The sequence below is a fragment of the Hyperolius riggenbachi genome, chromosome 11 (assembly GCF_040937935.1).
Source record: "Hyperolius riggenbachi isolate aHypRig1 chromosome 11, aHypRig1.pri, whole genome shotgun sequence".
Lineage (NCBI taxonomy): Eukaryota > Metazoa > Chordata > Amphibia > Anura > Hyperoliidae > Hyperolius > Hyperolius riggenbachi.
Window position 1 is genome coordinate 111367938 of NC_090656.1, and position 17069 is coordinate 111385006.

Consider the following 17069-nt stretch of genomic DNA (forward strand, 5'->3'; position numbering starts at 1 on the left):
TTACAGGGCAGCATGAACAAAATTATAAGTCCTTATTTTAATGGTGAAAACATTCCATATATAATACATTAAATCCAGCTTAGTTTAACCTCCTTGGCAGAAAGCCCGAGCTCGGGCTAGCAAATTTCCAGCTTTCTATGTAGTTTAGGAGTCCTGCGCACGAACGGCACTGCGTACGGGGATTCCCATGTCCCCGCTCTTCTTCCGGGGACCCATCGGCCAATCAGAGCGCGGTGCGGCGTGACATCACCTGAGGCGGGGGCGGCACCATTTTTAAAGTGGCCCTGAACTTATTGCACAGGGCAGAAGAAAAACATAAAGCAATGTGCACTGTTGATCTCTCCCCTGTGTCACCTGACTGCCATGGCAGATAAGTTCATTTGAAAGCACAGGATGTTAACAATTATAGCCATTTGATTCCCAACTACTTCTGAGCTAAGTCCTTCTGCCATATATTTTTGCCTGGATTATGCCTACCGCCTGCACCGACCTCTTCCTGGATTTTGTCTACTCTCTGCCTGCCGCCTGCACCAACCTCTGTCTGGATTTTGACTACTTTCTGCTGGCCACCTGCACCGACCTCTCCCTGGATTTTGACTACTTTCTGCCTGCCGCCTGCACCGACCTCTCTCTGGATTTTGACTACTTTCTGCCTGCCTTATTTGTACAGTTTCACAATTTTTAAGTTTATTTATAGATTTAATTAACTCAACAAATTTGTGTTCTAGTATTTTATTTATATGAATGTTTACCAGGCTTTTATACTGACATATTTTGGTGAATTATGACTTAAAGAGACTCTGAAGCAAACATTAATTGCTACTTTTACCGGCTAGTTCGCTTCAGCAGTCTCATTAAATGTAAACCGCCGCATCCCCACCGCAAAACAAGGGGTTTAGACCCCCAAAATCCCGGGGCAAACATCCACGACCATCTTGGTCGTGGATTGTGCTGCCCTGAGAATCAGAGCTTTCTGCTGTAGCTCTGCATCTCCTGATGTCAATCGCCATGCGGATCTCCGCCTCTCCCCCAGCCCTCTCTGTGAAGGAAGAGTGAGAGGGGCGGGAAGAAGCAGCAATCCGCGGCGATTGACATCAGGAGAGGCAGAGCTGCAGCTGAAAGCTCTGCCTCTTTCAGGAAGCACTGGCCGGATAGCAGGTAAAAGTAGTAATTTTTGTTCGCTTCAGTCTCTCTTTAAGAATTGGAGGCCTAAAATTTTTGAAAAAAATGTACCGCTTTTGACTAATTCCTGACAGAAATGCACTGCCAGGGAAATTTTCCTTATGAATCGCTTGCTTAACCTCCCTGGCAGTTAATTTTTTTTGCCAAATAGGCAAAAATCCTTTTTTTTTTGTTTCATGTAAAGCTACCAGAGTGGTAGCTACATGAAACACCACTAGAGGGCGCATGTGTCCCTCTAGTGCGATCGTCGCCGGCATCAATAGCAAACAGGGGAACGCGTATATAACGCGCTCCCCTGTTTGGCTTCTCTTGTCGCCATGGCGACGATCGGAATGACGTCAGACGCCTCCGATCCAGCCCATAGCGCTGCCCGGAACTCATTGGTCCAGGCAGCGCAGGGCTCTGGCGGGGGGGGGGCTCTTCTGCCACTGCGTGTGGGCGACCGCCGCAGAGCGGCGGCGATCAAGCTGTGCGTGCAGCTAGCAAAGTGCTAGCTGCGCACACAGCACTTTAAATTGCGAAAATCGCCCCACCAGGGGCTGAGATATCTTCCTGCGCGGCATAGCCCGAGCTCAGCTCGGGCTTACCGCCAGGAAGGTTAATACTGTCTTGCATACAGCACATGGAAGAGCTCCCCTCTCCCGTGCACTGTGCTGGATAGTGTACTGGTTAAGGGCTCTGCCTCTGATACAGGAGACCAGGGTTCTTCCTGTTCAGTAAGCCAGCACCTATTCAGTGAGAAGACCTTGGGCAAGACTCCCCAACACTACTGACTATAGAGCGTGTCCTAGCAGCTGCAGCTCTGACGCTTTGAGTCCCCCAGGAGAAAAGTGTGATATAAATGTTCTGTATCTTGTTCAGCTTACAGTAAATGAAGCTTGAGTTGCCCTGCTATAATCCTAATATCTGAGGCTACACGTAAAAACTCACAGTGAATCTTTTTCAGAAGCACAATAGAGGTGTTCCTATTGGCTTATATTTCACTATTAAAGTATATATGTGCTGTTGTGTACATGTTCAATAAATGAACCCCATTCACAACTATGGCACAAAAACATAATCTATGTGTTTTTCCCTCAGACTGTATCATGTTCTCAGTGAACTTTAATCACTGCTACTTCCATACTATTGAATCTTCCATATTTCTTTATTATAGTGGTGATCCAATCCCCAGGGTGGAATACCTACCAGAGGAAATAGCAACCTGGTAAGTGGGATAGTCTACATTAGCTCTCAGCAGTATACAGTATGGTACTTAAAGGATACCCGAAATGACATGGGACATGATGAGACAGACATGTGTATGTACAGTGCCTAGCACACAAATAACTATGCTGTGTTCCTTTTCTTCTTTCTCTGCCTGAAAGAGTTAAATATCAGTTATGTAAGTGGCTGACTCAGTCCTGATTCAGACAGGAAGTGACTACAATGTGACCCTCACTGATAAGAAATTCCAACTATAAAACCCTTTCCTAGCAGAAAATGGCTTCTGGGAGCAAGAAAGAGAAAAAAAGGGGAATTTCTTGTCAGTGAGGGTCACACTATAGTCACTTCCTAGAGTCAGAACTGAGTCAGCCACTTACATACCAGATATTTAACTCTTTCCGGCAGAGAAAGAAAAAAGGAACACAGCCTAGTTATTTTTGTGCATGGCACTGTACATACCCATGTCTATCGCATCATGTCACATGTCACTTCAGGTGTCCGTTAAGTATATGAATCATACTTAAGACAATTTCACACTTAAAGAATATAGCATGCAGGGGCCTAGCTACAACTCACTGGGACCCATAGATGTTGTGGCCCTTATTCAGTTCACTTTTTCTCCTAAGCTTTTTCTCCTAGGTTATATTTTACACCTTATCAATAAAATGCCTTTTAGCAATTAGCTGTGTTGTAGCAGTATATCTACGCCCTTCGGGGTGATAAAACGAAAGGAAAGTAAAACGAAAGGAAAGATAAAGTGGTGAGAGATCTAGTGGCCAAATAGTAAAATTACACCTACATACATTTTATTAAATAAAATACATACATTTCCCATTTAAACTAACACCTTACCTTCCCCACTCTCCCATAGTTACCAAAATAAAACATTTGCATATATAAAAAAATTATATTTGAAAAAAATACATAAATAGTTACCTTAGGGACTAAACTTGTTTTAGCTGTCTATACCACCGCACTGCAAACTAACAGGATGTAAGCCCGACGAAGGCTGCACGGCCAAAAGCTTGCTTATTCTTATTTATTTTTAGTTACCCAATACATGGTATCATCGTGATTTAAAACTTCTTGTTTTAATACATATGTCATAAGAGTATATTACTTATTTTTGCAAACACGGGTTTGTAATTAGTGATGGATGCAAAACGGAAAAAAATACATCTTTATTTCCAAATAAAATATTGCCATCATACATTGTTCTCGGGACATATTTTTACAACATAACTGGGACAAATGGGCAAATAAAACAGGTGGGTTTTAATTACAGTAGCATGAATTATTTTAAAACTATAATGGCTGGAAACTGAGAATTAATTGTTTTTTGTTTTTTTTAAATGTTCTTAAAGGGAACCTAAACTGAGAAGGGTATGGATTTTTCCTTTTAAAATAATACCAGTTGCCTGACTCTCCTGCTGATTCTGTGTGTCTAATACTTTTAGCCACAGCCCCTCAACAAGCATGCAGATCAGGTGCTCTGACTGAAGTCAGACTTGATTAGCTGCATGCTTGTTTCTGGTGTGTGATTCAGCCACTACGGTAGCCAAAGAGATCAGGACTGCCAGGTAACTGGTATTGTTTAAAAGGAAACATCCATATCCCTCTCAGTTAAGGTTCCCTTTAATATTCTTATTAAAATGTTGTTAGCATAAAATAATACTGGCAAAATAACCAAGGTATAGATAATTTAGTTGTGATTGATTAGTAGTGATAAAGTTATTGGCGAATGAAAGGGAGGAGAGCTGAAAGGTAAAAATTGCTTTGGTCCACAAGGGGAAAAACCTCTCAGTGGTGAAGTGGTTAAGCAAGGGGCCATTTGAAGCAGCAGACAGTACAGACGCTTGCCTGGAGTGCATGCCTTCCAAAAGGCGATCTTCCTGCTATGATAAACATTCATTTTCTTTGGGGATAGACTGAAGTCAGGAGCACTGATAAGTGCAGCAGACGAGTCTCCTGAGGGGCAGTTGTGCAGTGTGAGCCCTCAGAGCTGTGTAAAGCAGCATCATAGGCGGTTAACTGTACAATGCTGATATACACACTCTGAGGGCCTGAGCCCACTAATGCAGTTGTGCGCAGTTGTGTCTGCTTTTCAGCAACACATCAATGTTACAGATGCTGAAAAGTGGACACAACTGCACACAACTGCGCCTTGAGGCTCTGAGGTTCTGAGGCTGAGCGGGCTGTCGGGACACTCACATGTCCCCTGTACTTATCCGTGCTACTGCAGGGAGATTATGATTCTGTTACTGACTACCAATTAGGATATAATTAACAAGCAGATGCTGGGGGAAAGAAATAATAGCTGCATGCTGACAATGGGGAGCAATGGTTTTAGACCAGTAAGTTCATGGTGAACCAGAACTCCCAGGAGTGTGTAAGGGGCTAAAATGGACCAAAAAGCCATCTTACTAATATGCTCTGTAAATCAGAATTGGGCCTTCTTAAGACTGAATGTATTTGTGATTATACAGGTTGGAGTGAGCATCACTGCTGATTCTGTAAATCGTCCTTTTGATGGAGCAGAGTGGTCTGTACACGCAAATATAACCCAGTATAACAAGTTAGAACTCTTTACTGAAGAAAACGTGCAGAGACAAATCATACACCACCACCAGGAAATGCAGCTTACTTAGAACAGAGAGGAACACAGAGTGAGCACAATAAAAAAAAATCACAAAACCATATAGAGCTACACTTGTGGCTGATTTACTATACTGCAGACTAACTAATCATGTTTTTACTACCAACACCTTTGTTGCCCGACAGCTACACACGCTTCTAGAACGTCTGGAATGCATGACGTGTGCTTTTAATGTCTGCAGGCAAGATTTAAAAAAATAAATAAATATATATCACTTCAAGATGCTCCTTATTATTTCTTACAGGAAAGAGGTGTATTCCACGCTGAAGAGTTTGTACCCAACCCATGCCTGTAAGGAGCACCTTGAAGCCTTCAGTCTCCTGGAGGCGCACTCTGGGTATAGTGAGAACAACATTCCACAACTGCAGGATGTTTCCAGCTTTCTGAAAGGTGAGCAGAACATTTATGTAGAATACAAGTGCCCATGAAGATACACGGTGATGTCCAACTATCTGGTCTACTCAGTCAGCAAGCCCAATTCCAGGAAAAATATATTCTAGTGTTGTGTAGCATGGTAAGGGGTTAGAACGTCCATTTTTATAGCTGTTCTGTCCATTCCCCCTGATGATGCAGGAATTGCGAAACCGGTCGTATTGGAGAGAGAGTATGTTTTACTGAGCTACTGCTGAGCACTATTTATGTACCTGTGTTACATGCAAATTTATGCAAAAGGATCCTGTATGCAGGGAACCCACAATGTTTAGGAGTTGTATCTTTAAAGGGAACATGAAGTAAGAGAGATATGGACGGTGACATATTTGTTTCCTTTTAAACAATACCAGTTGCCTGGCATCTCTTTGGGGTTCCTCTTCATCTATCGAAAGACATAATCATGAGTGGTGAAAGCGATATCTGGGGCCTTATTTACATCACATGTTGTAAACATCTGTCACATGACATACACAGTAATGACAAGATGTGAAATTAACTTATCTGATATTATAATAGAATGATGCTGATAGGAAGTAATATATAGTAGCAAATATATCGGCGCCAAGGGACAATGGAACCGCCGCTGAGAAGAACAATGTCCAAAAGTTCAGAAGTCAGGCATACATCAAAGGTCAGCGCAGGTTTAGAAAGTCATTATATGTAGAGAATGGTAAATTCTTCACCACAATATATCAAATGCTCAGAGGTAGATATCCGCCAAACATCAAAACTAGAAAAGGCTTACCAGCTCCAAACAACCCACATTATAAGGTTGTAAAATGGCTCAGGTTACAGATAACGTCCAGGGAACATCAGACGTCGTGAAGATCCAGTGGACATCCGTATGGAGGTAAAGTTTCAGGAATTTATATAGGAAACAAAAACGGCAATATCTAAGCGTAACCCGTTTATTTAGATAAAATTTCTTTAAAAGGCAGTAGATATAAAAACGATAACTCACATACGGGGCCCATAAACAGGGAACCCCGGAAGATTAGCGCGCATGTAATGGTCAATCGTAGATCAATAGACAATGGTGCCGCCTGTTACCTTCCTGACCGGTTTCGCAGTCTTGCGTCATCATTTTTTCTCCCCTGATGACGCAAGTGTTAAGCTTGGAGGTGTAATCTCCACAGTCAGCATACAACACATAAGCTGACGTGAAGGAGGTACACACACCAGCACAAGGGATCAGGATATCCCCAGTTTAGTGGAGGAGAGGACTGACTCCAATAGGAGATTGTGGTGCACAGAGCCGGTGCAGATCCGAACAGCCACAAACAACACTTTCGTAATAACGTCTCAGCGCAAAGTAGCGCTGAGCGCATAAAGCAGGACTGAGGAGATCAGGACAGGTAGACAGAATGAACGCTTGCTTAACTAGCCACTACTTAGTGACAGCAAGCGTCCACAATAGGACAGACTGGAATGAGGCAGCCAATGCGTTTGCAGCGATGGCGTGCCTCACAAAGACAGGACAAGATAGTCAGGAAATAGCAGGATCAAGATAGATGAACGTAACACAGACAAATATACAATAAGTATGTTTTCCTAGCGTATTACAATTACAGCTATCAATGAAACTATTTGTAACGTCTGACTAACATATGTATATATCGGCAATGAACCGATATATGACATAAGCAGGAACACTGACTAGCACTGGAGCAATACAGGGAACAGGGCTCAGAAGGATTCGCTATCTCTTCGCAGAGATGAACACAATCCACAAACGGTAACAGGACAGGATTCAGAAGGATTCGTTATCTCCTCGCAGAGATGAACGCAATCCACAAACAGGACCAGGAGCAGGATACTAGCTCAGCACGGGTGCTCACGATACGCGCAAACTACCAAAACGTGCTGGAAGGCTGACTAACTGAACACAGGAAATAAACAGTTCGTGTACGTATATATCAGCAACACTGATGTATCAACGTAACACGAATACAAGGAAAATAACAAAATGCGCAAGTATGCGTATATATTGGCGATGAACCAATATATGACACAAGACAAGCAAGTAACAACTTCTAGAACAAGAGCAGAACTAGGAGGACTCGCTGACCCCTTCGCAGGAGTCAGCGCAGTCCACACGGACTAGGAACGAGGTGGGGCACGAGCAGAGTAACAGACAGAATCTGAGACTATGGTAGCCCATCAAGCATTGCAGGAAGCAGTTCTTTATACTGAGGTCATCCAATGGGAGCAGACCTGCAGATTCCCACACAAGTGAATGGTAATTAATCACAGGCTGACAGCAGGAAAAGGCAGACAATGATATGCAGCCTGCAGGAAAGGGATTGCCCCTCCATTGCAGCAGACAATGTTTGTTTACACAAAAGCATATTAAACTGTCATTAACTTCAGAGCGACTGCAGATGGAATCAGCAACTAGTTTAAGTGCAAACCAAACTATGCAAGAAAATGCATGTAATGACATCAGAACTGCTTGGGTTACAATACCACTGCAGCCAGCAGTAAACGCTGCAGACATGATCATAACAGCAAGACTGCGAAACCGGTCGGGAAGGTAACAGGCGGCACCATTGTCTATTGATCTACGATTGACCATTACATGCGCGCTAATCTTCCGGGGTTCCCTGTTTATGGGCCCCGTATGTGAGTTATCGTTTTTATATCTACTGCCTTTTAAAGAAATTTTATCTAAATAAACGGGTTACGCTTAGATATTGTCGTTTTTGTTTCCTATATAAATTCCTGAAACTTTACCTCCATACGGATGTCCACTGGATCTTCACGACGTCTGATGTTCCCTGGACGTTATCTGTAACCTGAGCCATTTTACAACCTTATAATGTGGGTTGTTTGGAGCTGGTAAGCCTTTTCTAGTTTTGATGTTTGGCGGATATCTACCTCTGAGCATTTGATATATTGTGGTGAAGAATTTACCATTACCTACATATAATGACTTTCTAAACCTGCGCTGACCTTTGATGGATGCTGATAGGAAGATAAAGGGTCACATAAGGTTACCCAAGAGGTTGGCCATAACTTGCACTTGGTGATAGCACAGGTCTTTCCTTAGAGGGGCACATTATAAGCTAGTAAAAGTGTTTTCTTCGCTTTCAAAATATTGTGACATTTTTAATTGAGGAGCACGAATTCTTAAAGAACTCTTTATTTACTTGGACCACTTTGGTTTCTTTACATCAGTTTTTGCTTAGGCTGCCAAAGCGGTATGATTCTGCACTGGTACATTTTACTTGCGTGAGAGTTGAGGTTGGACAACCAATATTTAAATTTGTATCATTTAACAGAATGATTATCCTGTACTACCTCATGGGAGGATAGCAATAAAAAAGTATATTCTGCTTATAATCCAGTTGACAGTAGGGGATTAGAGAAGCCAGGGCAGACTAGGGTGGTGATTGGTGAAGGTACATATAAAGCTGCCCGTATGTTTGAGACTTTGCAGACCTGTAAACAACACCCATCACAAGACAAATAACATTCATATTGTACTTTTCTCCTGGTGGACTCAAAGTGCTTGAGCTGCAGCCACTAGGGTGCGCTCAGTAGGCAGTAGCAGTGTTAGAGAGTCTTGCCCAAGGGCTCCTTACTGTATAGGTGCTGGCTTACTAATCAGGAAAAGCCAAGATTTGAACCCAGGTCACATAACGGAGCCCTTAACCATTACACTGTCCAGCCACTCACCTGTAGAGCACCTGTAGCAGAAAGCAATGCAGCCATGAGTTTGTCATTTCTATTTCCCCTGCCTTCTTGATTATATGTAGAGCTGTGTCTGTTAATGTTATCAATATAAACTGATAAACTGTCCAGAGCTGATTGTAAATTAACTGAATGAGTGTGCTGAGATCAAACAATCACAGTCAAATTGGCCAGAGAATTGACCCTATGTACACCACTCACCTTAATATCATTGCAAATATCATCCACTTTGTTCTAATATACATATGGGGCCATATGCAATTCACTTTTTCACCAGTTCACAGTTTTCTCCAAGGTTTTCTCTTCGATTTATAATAATTTTTTTAGCACTTTGCAGTGAGTACCAAGAAGTACTATCAAAATTATGTTGAGTATTTGTTTGCTTGCTGGTGGTTTAAAAGGCCTTTTATTGAAAAGTTTGAAAATTTCACCTAGGGGAAAACTCATGTGAAAAAGTGAATTGCTTATGGGCCATGGTGCATTAATTAACTTTTCATTAAATTCATTCATTTTAGAATTATTACTCAAATGATCTCATTAATAAAATAACTTGAATTTTTTTTATCACAGAAAGGACCGGCTTCCAGTTACGCCCGGTGGCTGGATTGCTCTCCGCACGGGATTTCCTTAGCAGCTTGGCTTTCCGCGTTTTCCAATGTACTCAGTACATTCGGCACGCCTCATCGCCTATGCACTCACCAGAGCCGTAAGTATCAGACAACAGCTTTTATATAATAGTGCATTATGTATATTTACTTATAAGCTTAGAGGCACTTTGCTTGTTTATCGTTTAAGGAATTGTCTGTTACAAGCCACTAAGATTGTTCATACAGTATATCAGTATAACAATGGGGTTGCTTCACAAAGCAGATGTATTATTTAGCGCATGAATTTATGCTTGTTATTCTATACAAGTAACATTTTACATGTGTAAAGACTTACCACTCAGAACTTCCGGTCTACAGTATTAACTATATAACATGTAAAATAATGGGCAAGAAAGCAGAATAGTTTATGCATGAGCATGCATAAACGTTGCATGTATTATTTGTTTCCTCTCCTGTTACTTTATGAATTATATAGTTAATGCAGGTTACCTTTTGAGCAGTAAGACTTAAACTGAACTCAAAGCGGATGTAAATAAAAAAGTTTGATACCTACCATGTCCTCCTCGACCTCCGCATGCACTCCTTCATGCGAGTATGGCCGTATTGCGCCTGCACGAGTATGAGGGGCTCTAGCTTACTGCGCAAGTGGTGCATAGTTTGCCGAATGTGACAAAACGCATGTGAATCCTGCAAGTGCAACCCCTGCCGGAGGCAGAGTGAGAATGCCCACTGCCCAGCTGCAGGAGAGGAGGACAGATTGGCCCCCGAGCAGGAGGAGATAAGATACAAGTACCAGCATACCACAACTTCACTACTTTGCATGGTGGAGGAAGCAGGAGTAAGTGACTACGGAAAGATCACAGAATAGGATGGGAGGCAAGAAGTCAGGCCCCTCTTCCCCCGCTGGGCCCCCTTTATAGCTGAGGAGTTCAGAAGTTACAACTCTGGCTCACATGTAGGACCAAAGACTGGCAATTTTAAAAATTGTGACATGCAGTGCATAATATGTTTACTGAGGTTGGGAAACACTGGGTTTTAGGCTCTTTTACACTACACGTTAGTATACTTTTTTTTTTAAGCCCCATTTACATTTTTCATTTTATTCTGACTTTCATGCAATGCTACATGGTGGTGTAGAAAATAGCACAATTACATGACAGTGCTAAGGTCCTTCTCAGTTCAAATCTAGGCCAGGACACTATCTGCAGGGTTGCTCGCCAGAGATCGCAAATTCGAATTTACCCATGATCGCGGGTAGATTTTCATGATTGCAGAACTCGAATTCGAAGAGCGATACTGCTCCCAAATTCGAATGTACCCGAATAGTCACTCTCGAATTCAGCCGTGATCACAGGTGTTAACGCGTGATCACAAATTCAGCTTCGGTATCCAGGGGATGACATCATTGGGCCAATCAGAAGGCCCCCAGCCAAGGCCCTAGTGTAATGTTGTGGTGTTTGGTGTATACACTTCAGAGTTTTCTGATTATTAGTGATCCGCAGTATCACTAGTAATACAGATATATTTGATTATATGGTGATCTGCGTCATCACCAATAATACAAATATTTATGCGTACTCTGGAAAACAAGGTACAGATAACTTGTGGAAAACCCACCACACTGACGTTAACTCAGAGGGATGGAGACCTCTGGAAGGAAGGGCAGTGTGTGCGATTCTGCGACTAGGATAAGAACGCAGAATTGCGTTCCTCAACAGTAATGATATGCTGAGGAGTTACTGAGTTCCCCGCAAGAAGAACTCAGCAGAGTTAACCCTTTAGTGGAAAACCCACTAAAGGGGGCAAAGTCCAACGGAAAAACGGTTCGGTATCAGAACTGGCAAAGAAGTACCGAATCGACAGACAGAAATCAAGATCAGAGGTCAAGCCAAGGTCAGCAACGGGAAATCAGATGAGCAGAGGTACAGAATCGAGAAACACAAGGGTAGTCAGAAGCCAAGCCAATAGTCGGTAACGGTACGGGCTGGCGAAGTACAAAATCAGGAGACAAGAGGATAAAGAGGTAACAGGCAAAAGGTCATACACAATATAATGCAATAGTACTTTAGGCTATCAACAGAATCTGGCTAAGTGTGGATCCCCAGCTCCAGCTGGTTCTAGCACACTTTGGGATCTGACTAGGGTCTGAGTGCTAACACACAAGTATTCGCTGACTGCAGACAACTTGCAACTGACAGAATGCCTGCTTTTATACTGTGCTGGACTCAAACAGCCCGCCCAGCCATTCAACCAATCACAACGTGGCTCAAGGACCTTGCAGTACAGCTCAAGGACCTTGCTGAGGTCAGCTGACCAGCTGGTCAGCTGACTCTCTTTCTAAGAGTATAAAAGGCTCTGCTGCACACGCGCGTGGCCCCTACGGGGTCCAGACTGTCATGAGAGGTGTCTCGGCGAGCAGCATGCCATGAGGCCTGTGAAGGTGTTCCAGGAGTGCAGCCTCGACGTGGAGTACGCTGAGAGGTCTGCGACTGAACGGTGGATCGTGCTACCGCTGCGGACGTGGACGTTTCTCCGCGTTCCGCATGCGGCCATGCGGGCGGTTGCGCTGCTGATGCGGACACACGTCCGCGTTCAGCCTGCTGTTGCCTCATTACAGTACCCCCCCTTTCAGGCATGACCTCCTGGCATGCCTCACCCGGTTTCCCAGGATACAACTCATGAAATCTCCTCCTTTTCTCCTCAGCATGAAGATCTCGAAGGGGAACCCATGACCTCTCTTCTGGCCCGTACCCCTTCCAGTGCACCAGATACTGGAGCTTGTTGCGTGAGAAACGGGAATCTAAAATGTCCTGGACTTCATATTCCAATTCCCCATCCACTACCACAGGAGCAGGGGGAGTAGAATCTACCCTTACCGCAGGCTTCAATAAAGAAACATGATAAGTCCTGCCACATCTCATATTAGTAGGTAATTTTACTTTGTAAGTGACCTCATTGATCTTACTCTCTATAGGGAAAGGCCCGATAAAGCGAGGACCTAATTTTGCTGATGGTTGCCTGAGAGGAATGTGTCTAGTAGAGACCCAAACATAATCCCCTGGAATAAAGTTCCACTCCGTGGAACGTCTTCTATCAGCAAATTTCTTTTGAACAGAAAAAGCTTTGTCCAAATTATCTCTGACCTTCCCCCAGATCTCTCTGAAAGTCCCCTGCCATTCCTGGGGAGCTGGAAGAGGTGACTCCTTGACTGGAAGTGACGTAAACTTGGGACACTTCCCATTGACAATCTGAAAGGGAGAATAACCAGAGGATGCGTTTTTCAAGTTATTGTGGGCAAATTCAGCAAATGGGAGGAATCTTGTCCAGAGATGTTGTGCATCTGCTATGTAACATCTAAGAAACTGCTCCATGGACTGATTGATCCTCTCTGTCTGCCCATTAGTCTGGGGATGGTAACCTGAAGAGAATGATAAAGAAATCCCCAGATCTTTACAAAAGGCCCTCCAGAACTTTGACACAAATTGTACCCCCCTATCAGATACAATATCCACCGGAATTCCATGTAACTTAAAGATGTTATTAATAAATAAATCTGCCAATTTACGGGCAGATGGAAACCCAGACAGAGCAACGAAATGTGCCATTTTACTAAATCTGTCCGTAACAACCCAGATGACAGTGTTACCTTCAGATTCAGGCAGCTCCCCCACAAAATCCATGGAAATGTGGGACCATGGAACCTGTGGAGAAGGCAGGGGCTGAAGAGAGCCTGCTGGAGCTTTTCTGGAGGACTTACTCCTGGCACAGACAGAGCAGGACTTAACAAATTCCTCACAATCAGACATGTAAGAAGGCCACCAGACTGCCCTATTCAAGAGTTCCTGGGTTCTGGCAATACCTGGATGTCCCACATTCTTATGTTCATGAAACATCTGGAGCACCCGTTCCCGAAAACGAATAGGGACGTACAGAAGTCCCTCAGGTTTTCCATTGGGAACATTGGACTGGCATGCAATAAGCGATTTTGACAAGTCTTCGGAGATCTCAGTGGCTGCCAGAAAATACCTCTCAGGTAGAATATTGACAGGAGTGGCTGGTGGGGCAGATTCAGATTCAAAACACCTGGATAAGGCGTCAGCCTTAACATTCTTATCCCCAGGCTTATAGGTTATGATAAAATCAAACCGGGAAAAAAAAAGTGCCCATCTCGCCTGCCTGGGTGTTAACCTCTTGGCCTTCTCAATGTATTCGAGGTTCTTATGGTCAGTATAAACAGTAAAGGGAAATTCTGCCCCCTCTAACCAATGACGCCACTCCTCTAGAGCTAACTTAACAGCCAACAATTCCCGGTTCCCCACATCATAATTCCTCTCTGCCGGTGCAAACTTTCTTGAAAAAAATGCACAAGGATGAACCTTATTATCAGGTCCAAAAGCTTGCGAGAGGACTGCCCCAACCCCAACCTCCGATGCATCTACCTCTACTATGAAGGGGCGGGTGACGTCAACATGACGCAATATGGGGGCGGAACAAAAAGATTTTTTTAATGATTGAAAGGCCTCAATGGCTTCTGGTGACCAGTTAGTCGCATCAGCGCCTTTCTTGGTCAACTGGGTCATGGGGGCAACAACTGAAGAGTACCCCCTAATAAACCGCCTATAATAGTTAGCAAAGCCTAAAAATCTCTGCAGGGCTTTGAGGCCTGAAGGTTGCGGCCAATCCAACACTGCTGAGACTTTGCTTGGATCCATTGCCAGTCCAGAGGTGGATATAATATACCCTAAAAATGCCACCTCTTTCACCTCGAAGAGGCATTTCTCCAGCTTAGCATATAACTGGTTCTCCCTGAGCTTCTGTAACACAAATTTTACATGCTTCCTGTGTTCCTGTAAATTTTTTGAAAAAATTAAAATATCATCAAGATAGACCACTGTAAACCTGCCAGACACATCTCTGAAAATATCGTTTACAAACTCCTGAAAGACAGCTGGGGCATTGCACAATCCAAAGGGCATAACTAAATACTCATAGTGACCGTCAGGAGTGTTAAATGCGGTCTTCCACTCGTCGCCCTCTCTGATCCGAATAAGATTGTATGCCCCCCTCAAGTCTAACTTTGAAAAAACACAGGCTTCAGTAATCTGAGTAAACAGGTCATCAATGAGTGGAAGAGGGTATCGATTTTTTATGGTGATTTTGTTTAGCTGCCTGTAGTCTATGCAGGGGCGAAGACCACCATCCTTCTTTTTAACAAAAAAGAAACCTGCACCAGCAGGAGACTTGGAGGCACGGATAAATCCCTTCTCCAAGTTCTCCTTGATGTAATCTTTCATTGCCACCTTTTCAGGGCTGGAGAGGTTGTACAAACGACCCCTAGGAGGCAGTGTACCCGGTCTCAATTCAATGGGGCAGTCATAGGGTCTATGTGGAGGCAACCTGTCAGCAGATCGAGGACAAAATACGTCGGAAAAATCAGTGTACTGAGGTGGGACCCCCTGGACCTGGACCTCTGAAGCACACACAGAAATGGATTTAAGACAATTCTCCTGACAATAGGAGGACCAGGCAGATAATTGGCCCTCTTTCCAGTCTATTTGAGGGGAATGCTTCTTCAACCATGGTAGCCCCAATATGACGGATGAGGTGGCCATCTTTAAAACATAGAACTGGATGACCTCAGTGTGCAATACTCCAACCTGAAGTGTGAGCGGCGGAGTTTGACAAAGAGGTGTCTTGTTCTGTAAAGGAGAGTCATCGATTGCTGTAACATAGATGTGTCTTTGTATGGGAAGAATGGGAATGTTAAAGTTTAAAGCCAGGTCTCTGTCAATGAAGTTGGCAGCTGACCCAGAGTCAACAAATGCAGAGGTTAGGAAGTCACTGTTCTCCCAATGAAGAGAACAGGGCAGCAAGATTTTATTCTGACATGGAGGTAGAACTGGCTCGCTTAGGGTGGTACCTCCAACCATCCCTAAGCGGACAAGTTTTCCGCCTTCTTACTGCAGTTCTGCACTCGATGACCCTTTTCCCCACAATATAGACACAGACCCTCCTTCCTTCTCCTAGCTTTCTCAGCGACTGAGAGTCGTCCGTGCCCAAACTGCATTGGCTCCTCCTCTGGAACCTCAGGGGAACCAACAGTAGAGGGCGCTCTAACTAGCACAGATGACCTGCCCTTTTTATGATAGCGAATGCGTCTATCGATCTTAACCGATAAGGCAATAGCTGCATCTACATCTTTGGGCTCAGGGTGGCTTATCATGACATCAATAATGGACTCGGAGAGACCGCTCATGTATGTGTCTAGAAGAGTGAACTGATCCCACCTACTAAACTCGGCAGCGTACTCCTCAACCATACGATTGCCTTGCTTTAGGCATCGGAGTTTACGCTCGGCAGTGCCGGCTAAATCAGGATCCTCATATATGATGGCCATGTTCTTGAAAAACTCGGACACTGAAGATAAGGCAGAGTGACCCTCAGGTAAGCTGAAAGCCCATGTCTGAGAATCCCCTTGTAACAAAGTTTTAATAAAAATTACTTTCTGTACCTCAGAACCAGATGATATGGGCCTCATCTGAAAATAGGCTAAACAACGATTTTTGAAATTACTGAAGTCGGACCGAGAACCAGAAAATCTTTCAGGAAGAGCCATCTTAGGCTCGCTACTGGCTGGGGAGGGTAGAACATTAAGTGGTGCCGGCAGTTTCTGAAAGGCCTCAGTCAGCTGGTTGATCTGGACCTGCTGAGCAGCAACGGTGTTTCTAAGCTCATCGACTGCCGCAGTTAAAGTCTGCAACTGCTCGGCAACTCCCTCCATGTTACTTTTACTGGTCTGCAGTACTGTAATGTTGTGGTGTTTGGTGTATACACTTCAGAGTTTTCTGATTATTAGTGATCCGCAGTATCACTAGTAATACAGATATATTTGATTATATGGTGATCTGCGGCATCACCAATAATACAAATATTTATGCGTACTCTGGAAAACAAGGTACAGATAACTTGTGGAAAACCCACCACACTGACGTTAACTCAGAGGGATGGAGACCTCTGGAAGGAAGGGCAGTGTGTGCGATTCTGCGACTAGGATAAGAACGCAGAATTGCGTTCCTCAACAGTAATGATATGCTGAGGAGTTACTGAGTTCCCCGCAAGAAGAACTCAGCAGAGTTAACCCTTTAGTGGAAAACCCACTAAAGGGGGCAAAGTCCAACGGAAAAACGGTTCGGTATCAGAACTGGCAAAGAAGTACCGAATCGACAGACAGAAATCAAGATCAGAGGTCAAGCCAAGGTCAGCAACGGGAAATCAGATGAGCAGAGGTACAG

General features: G+C 43.9%; 1 protein-coding gene across 2 annotated transcripts in view; it reads left to right on the top strand.

Moving 5' to 3' along the window:
- TH (tyrosine hydroxylase) overlaps positions 1-17069 on the top strand; it is a 116774-nt gene that overhangs the window by 81395 nt on the left and 18310 nt on the right. For both annotated transcript variants that reach the window (XM_068261513.1, XM_068261514.1), the window contains exons 6-8: positions 2339-2389; positions 5289-5434; positions 9740-9875. In XM_068261513.1, coding sequence (XP_068117614.1) covers positions 2339-2389; positions 5289-5434; positions 9740-9875 — 333 coding nt within the window. The remainder of the gene's footprint in view (positions 1-2338; positions 2390-5288; positions 5435-9739; positions 9876-17069) is intronic.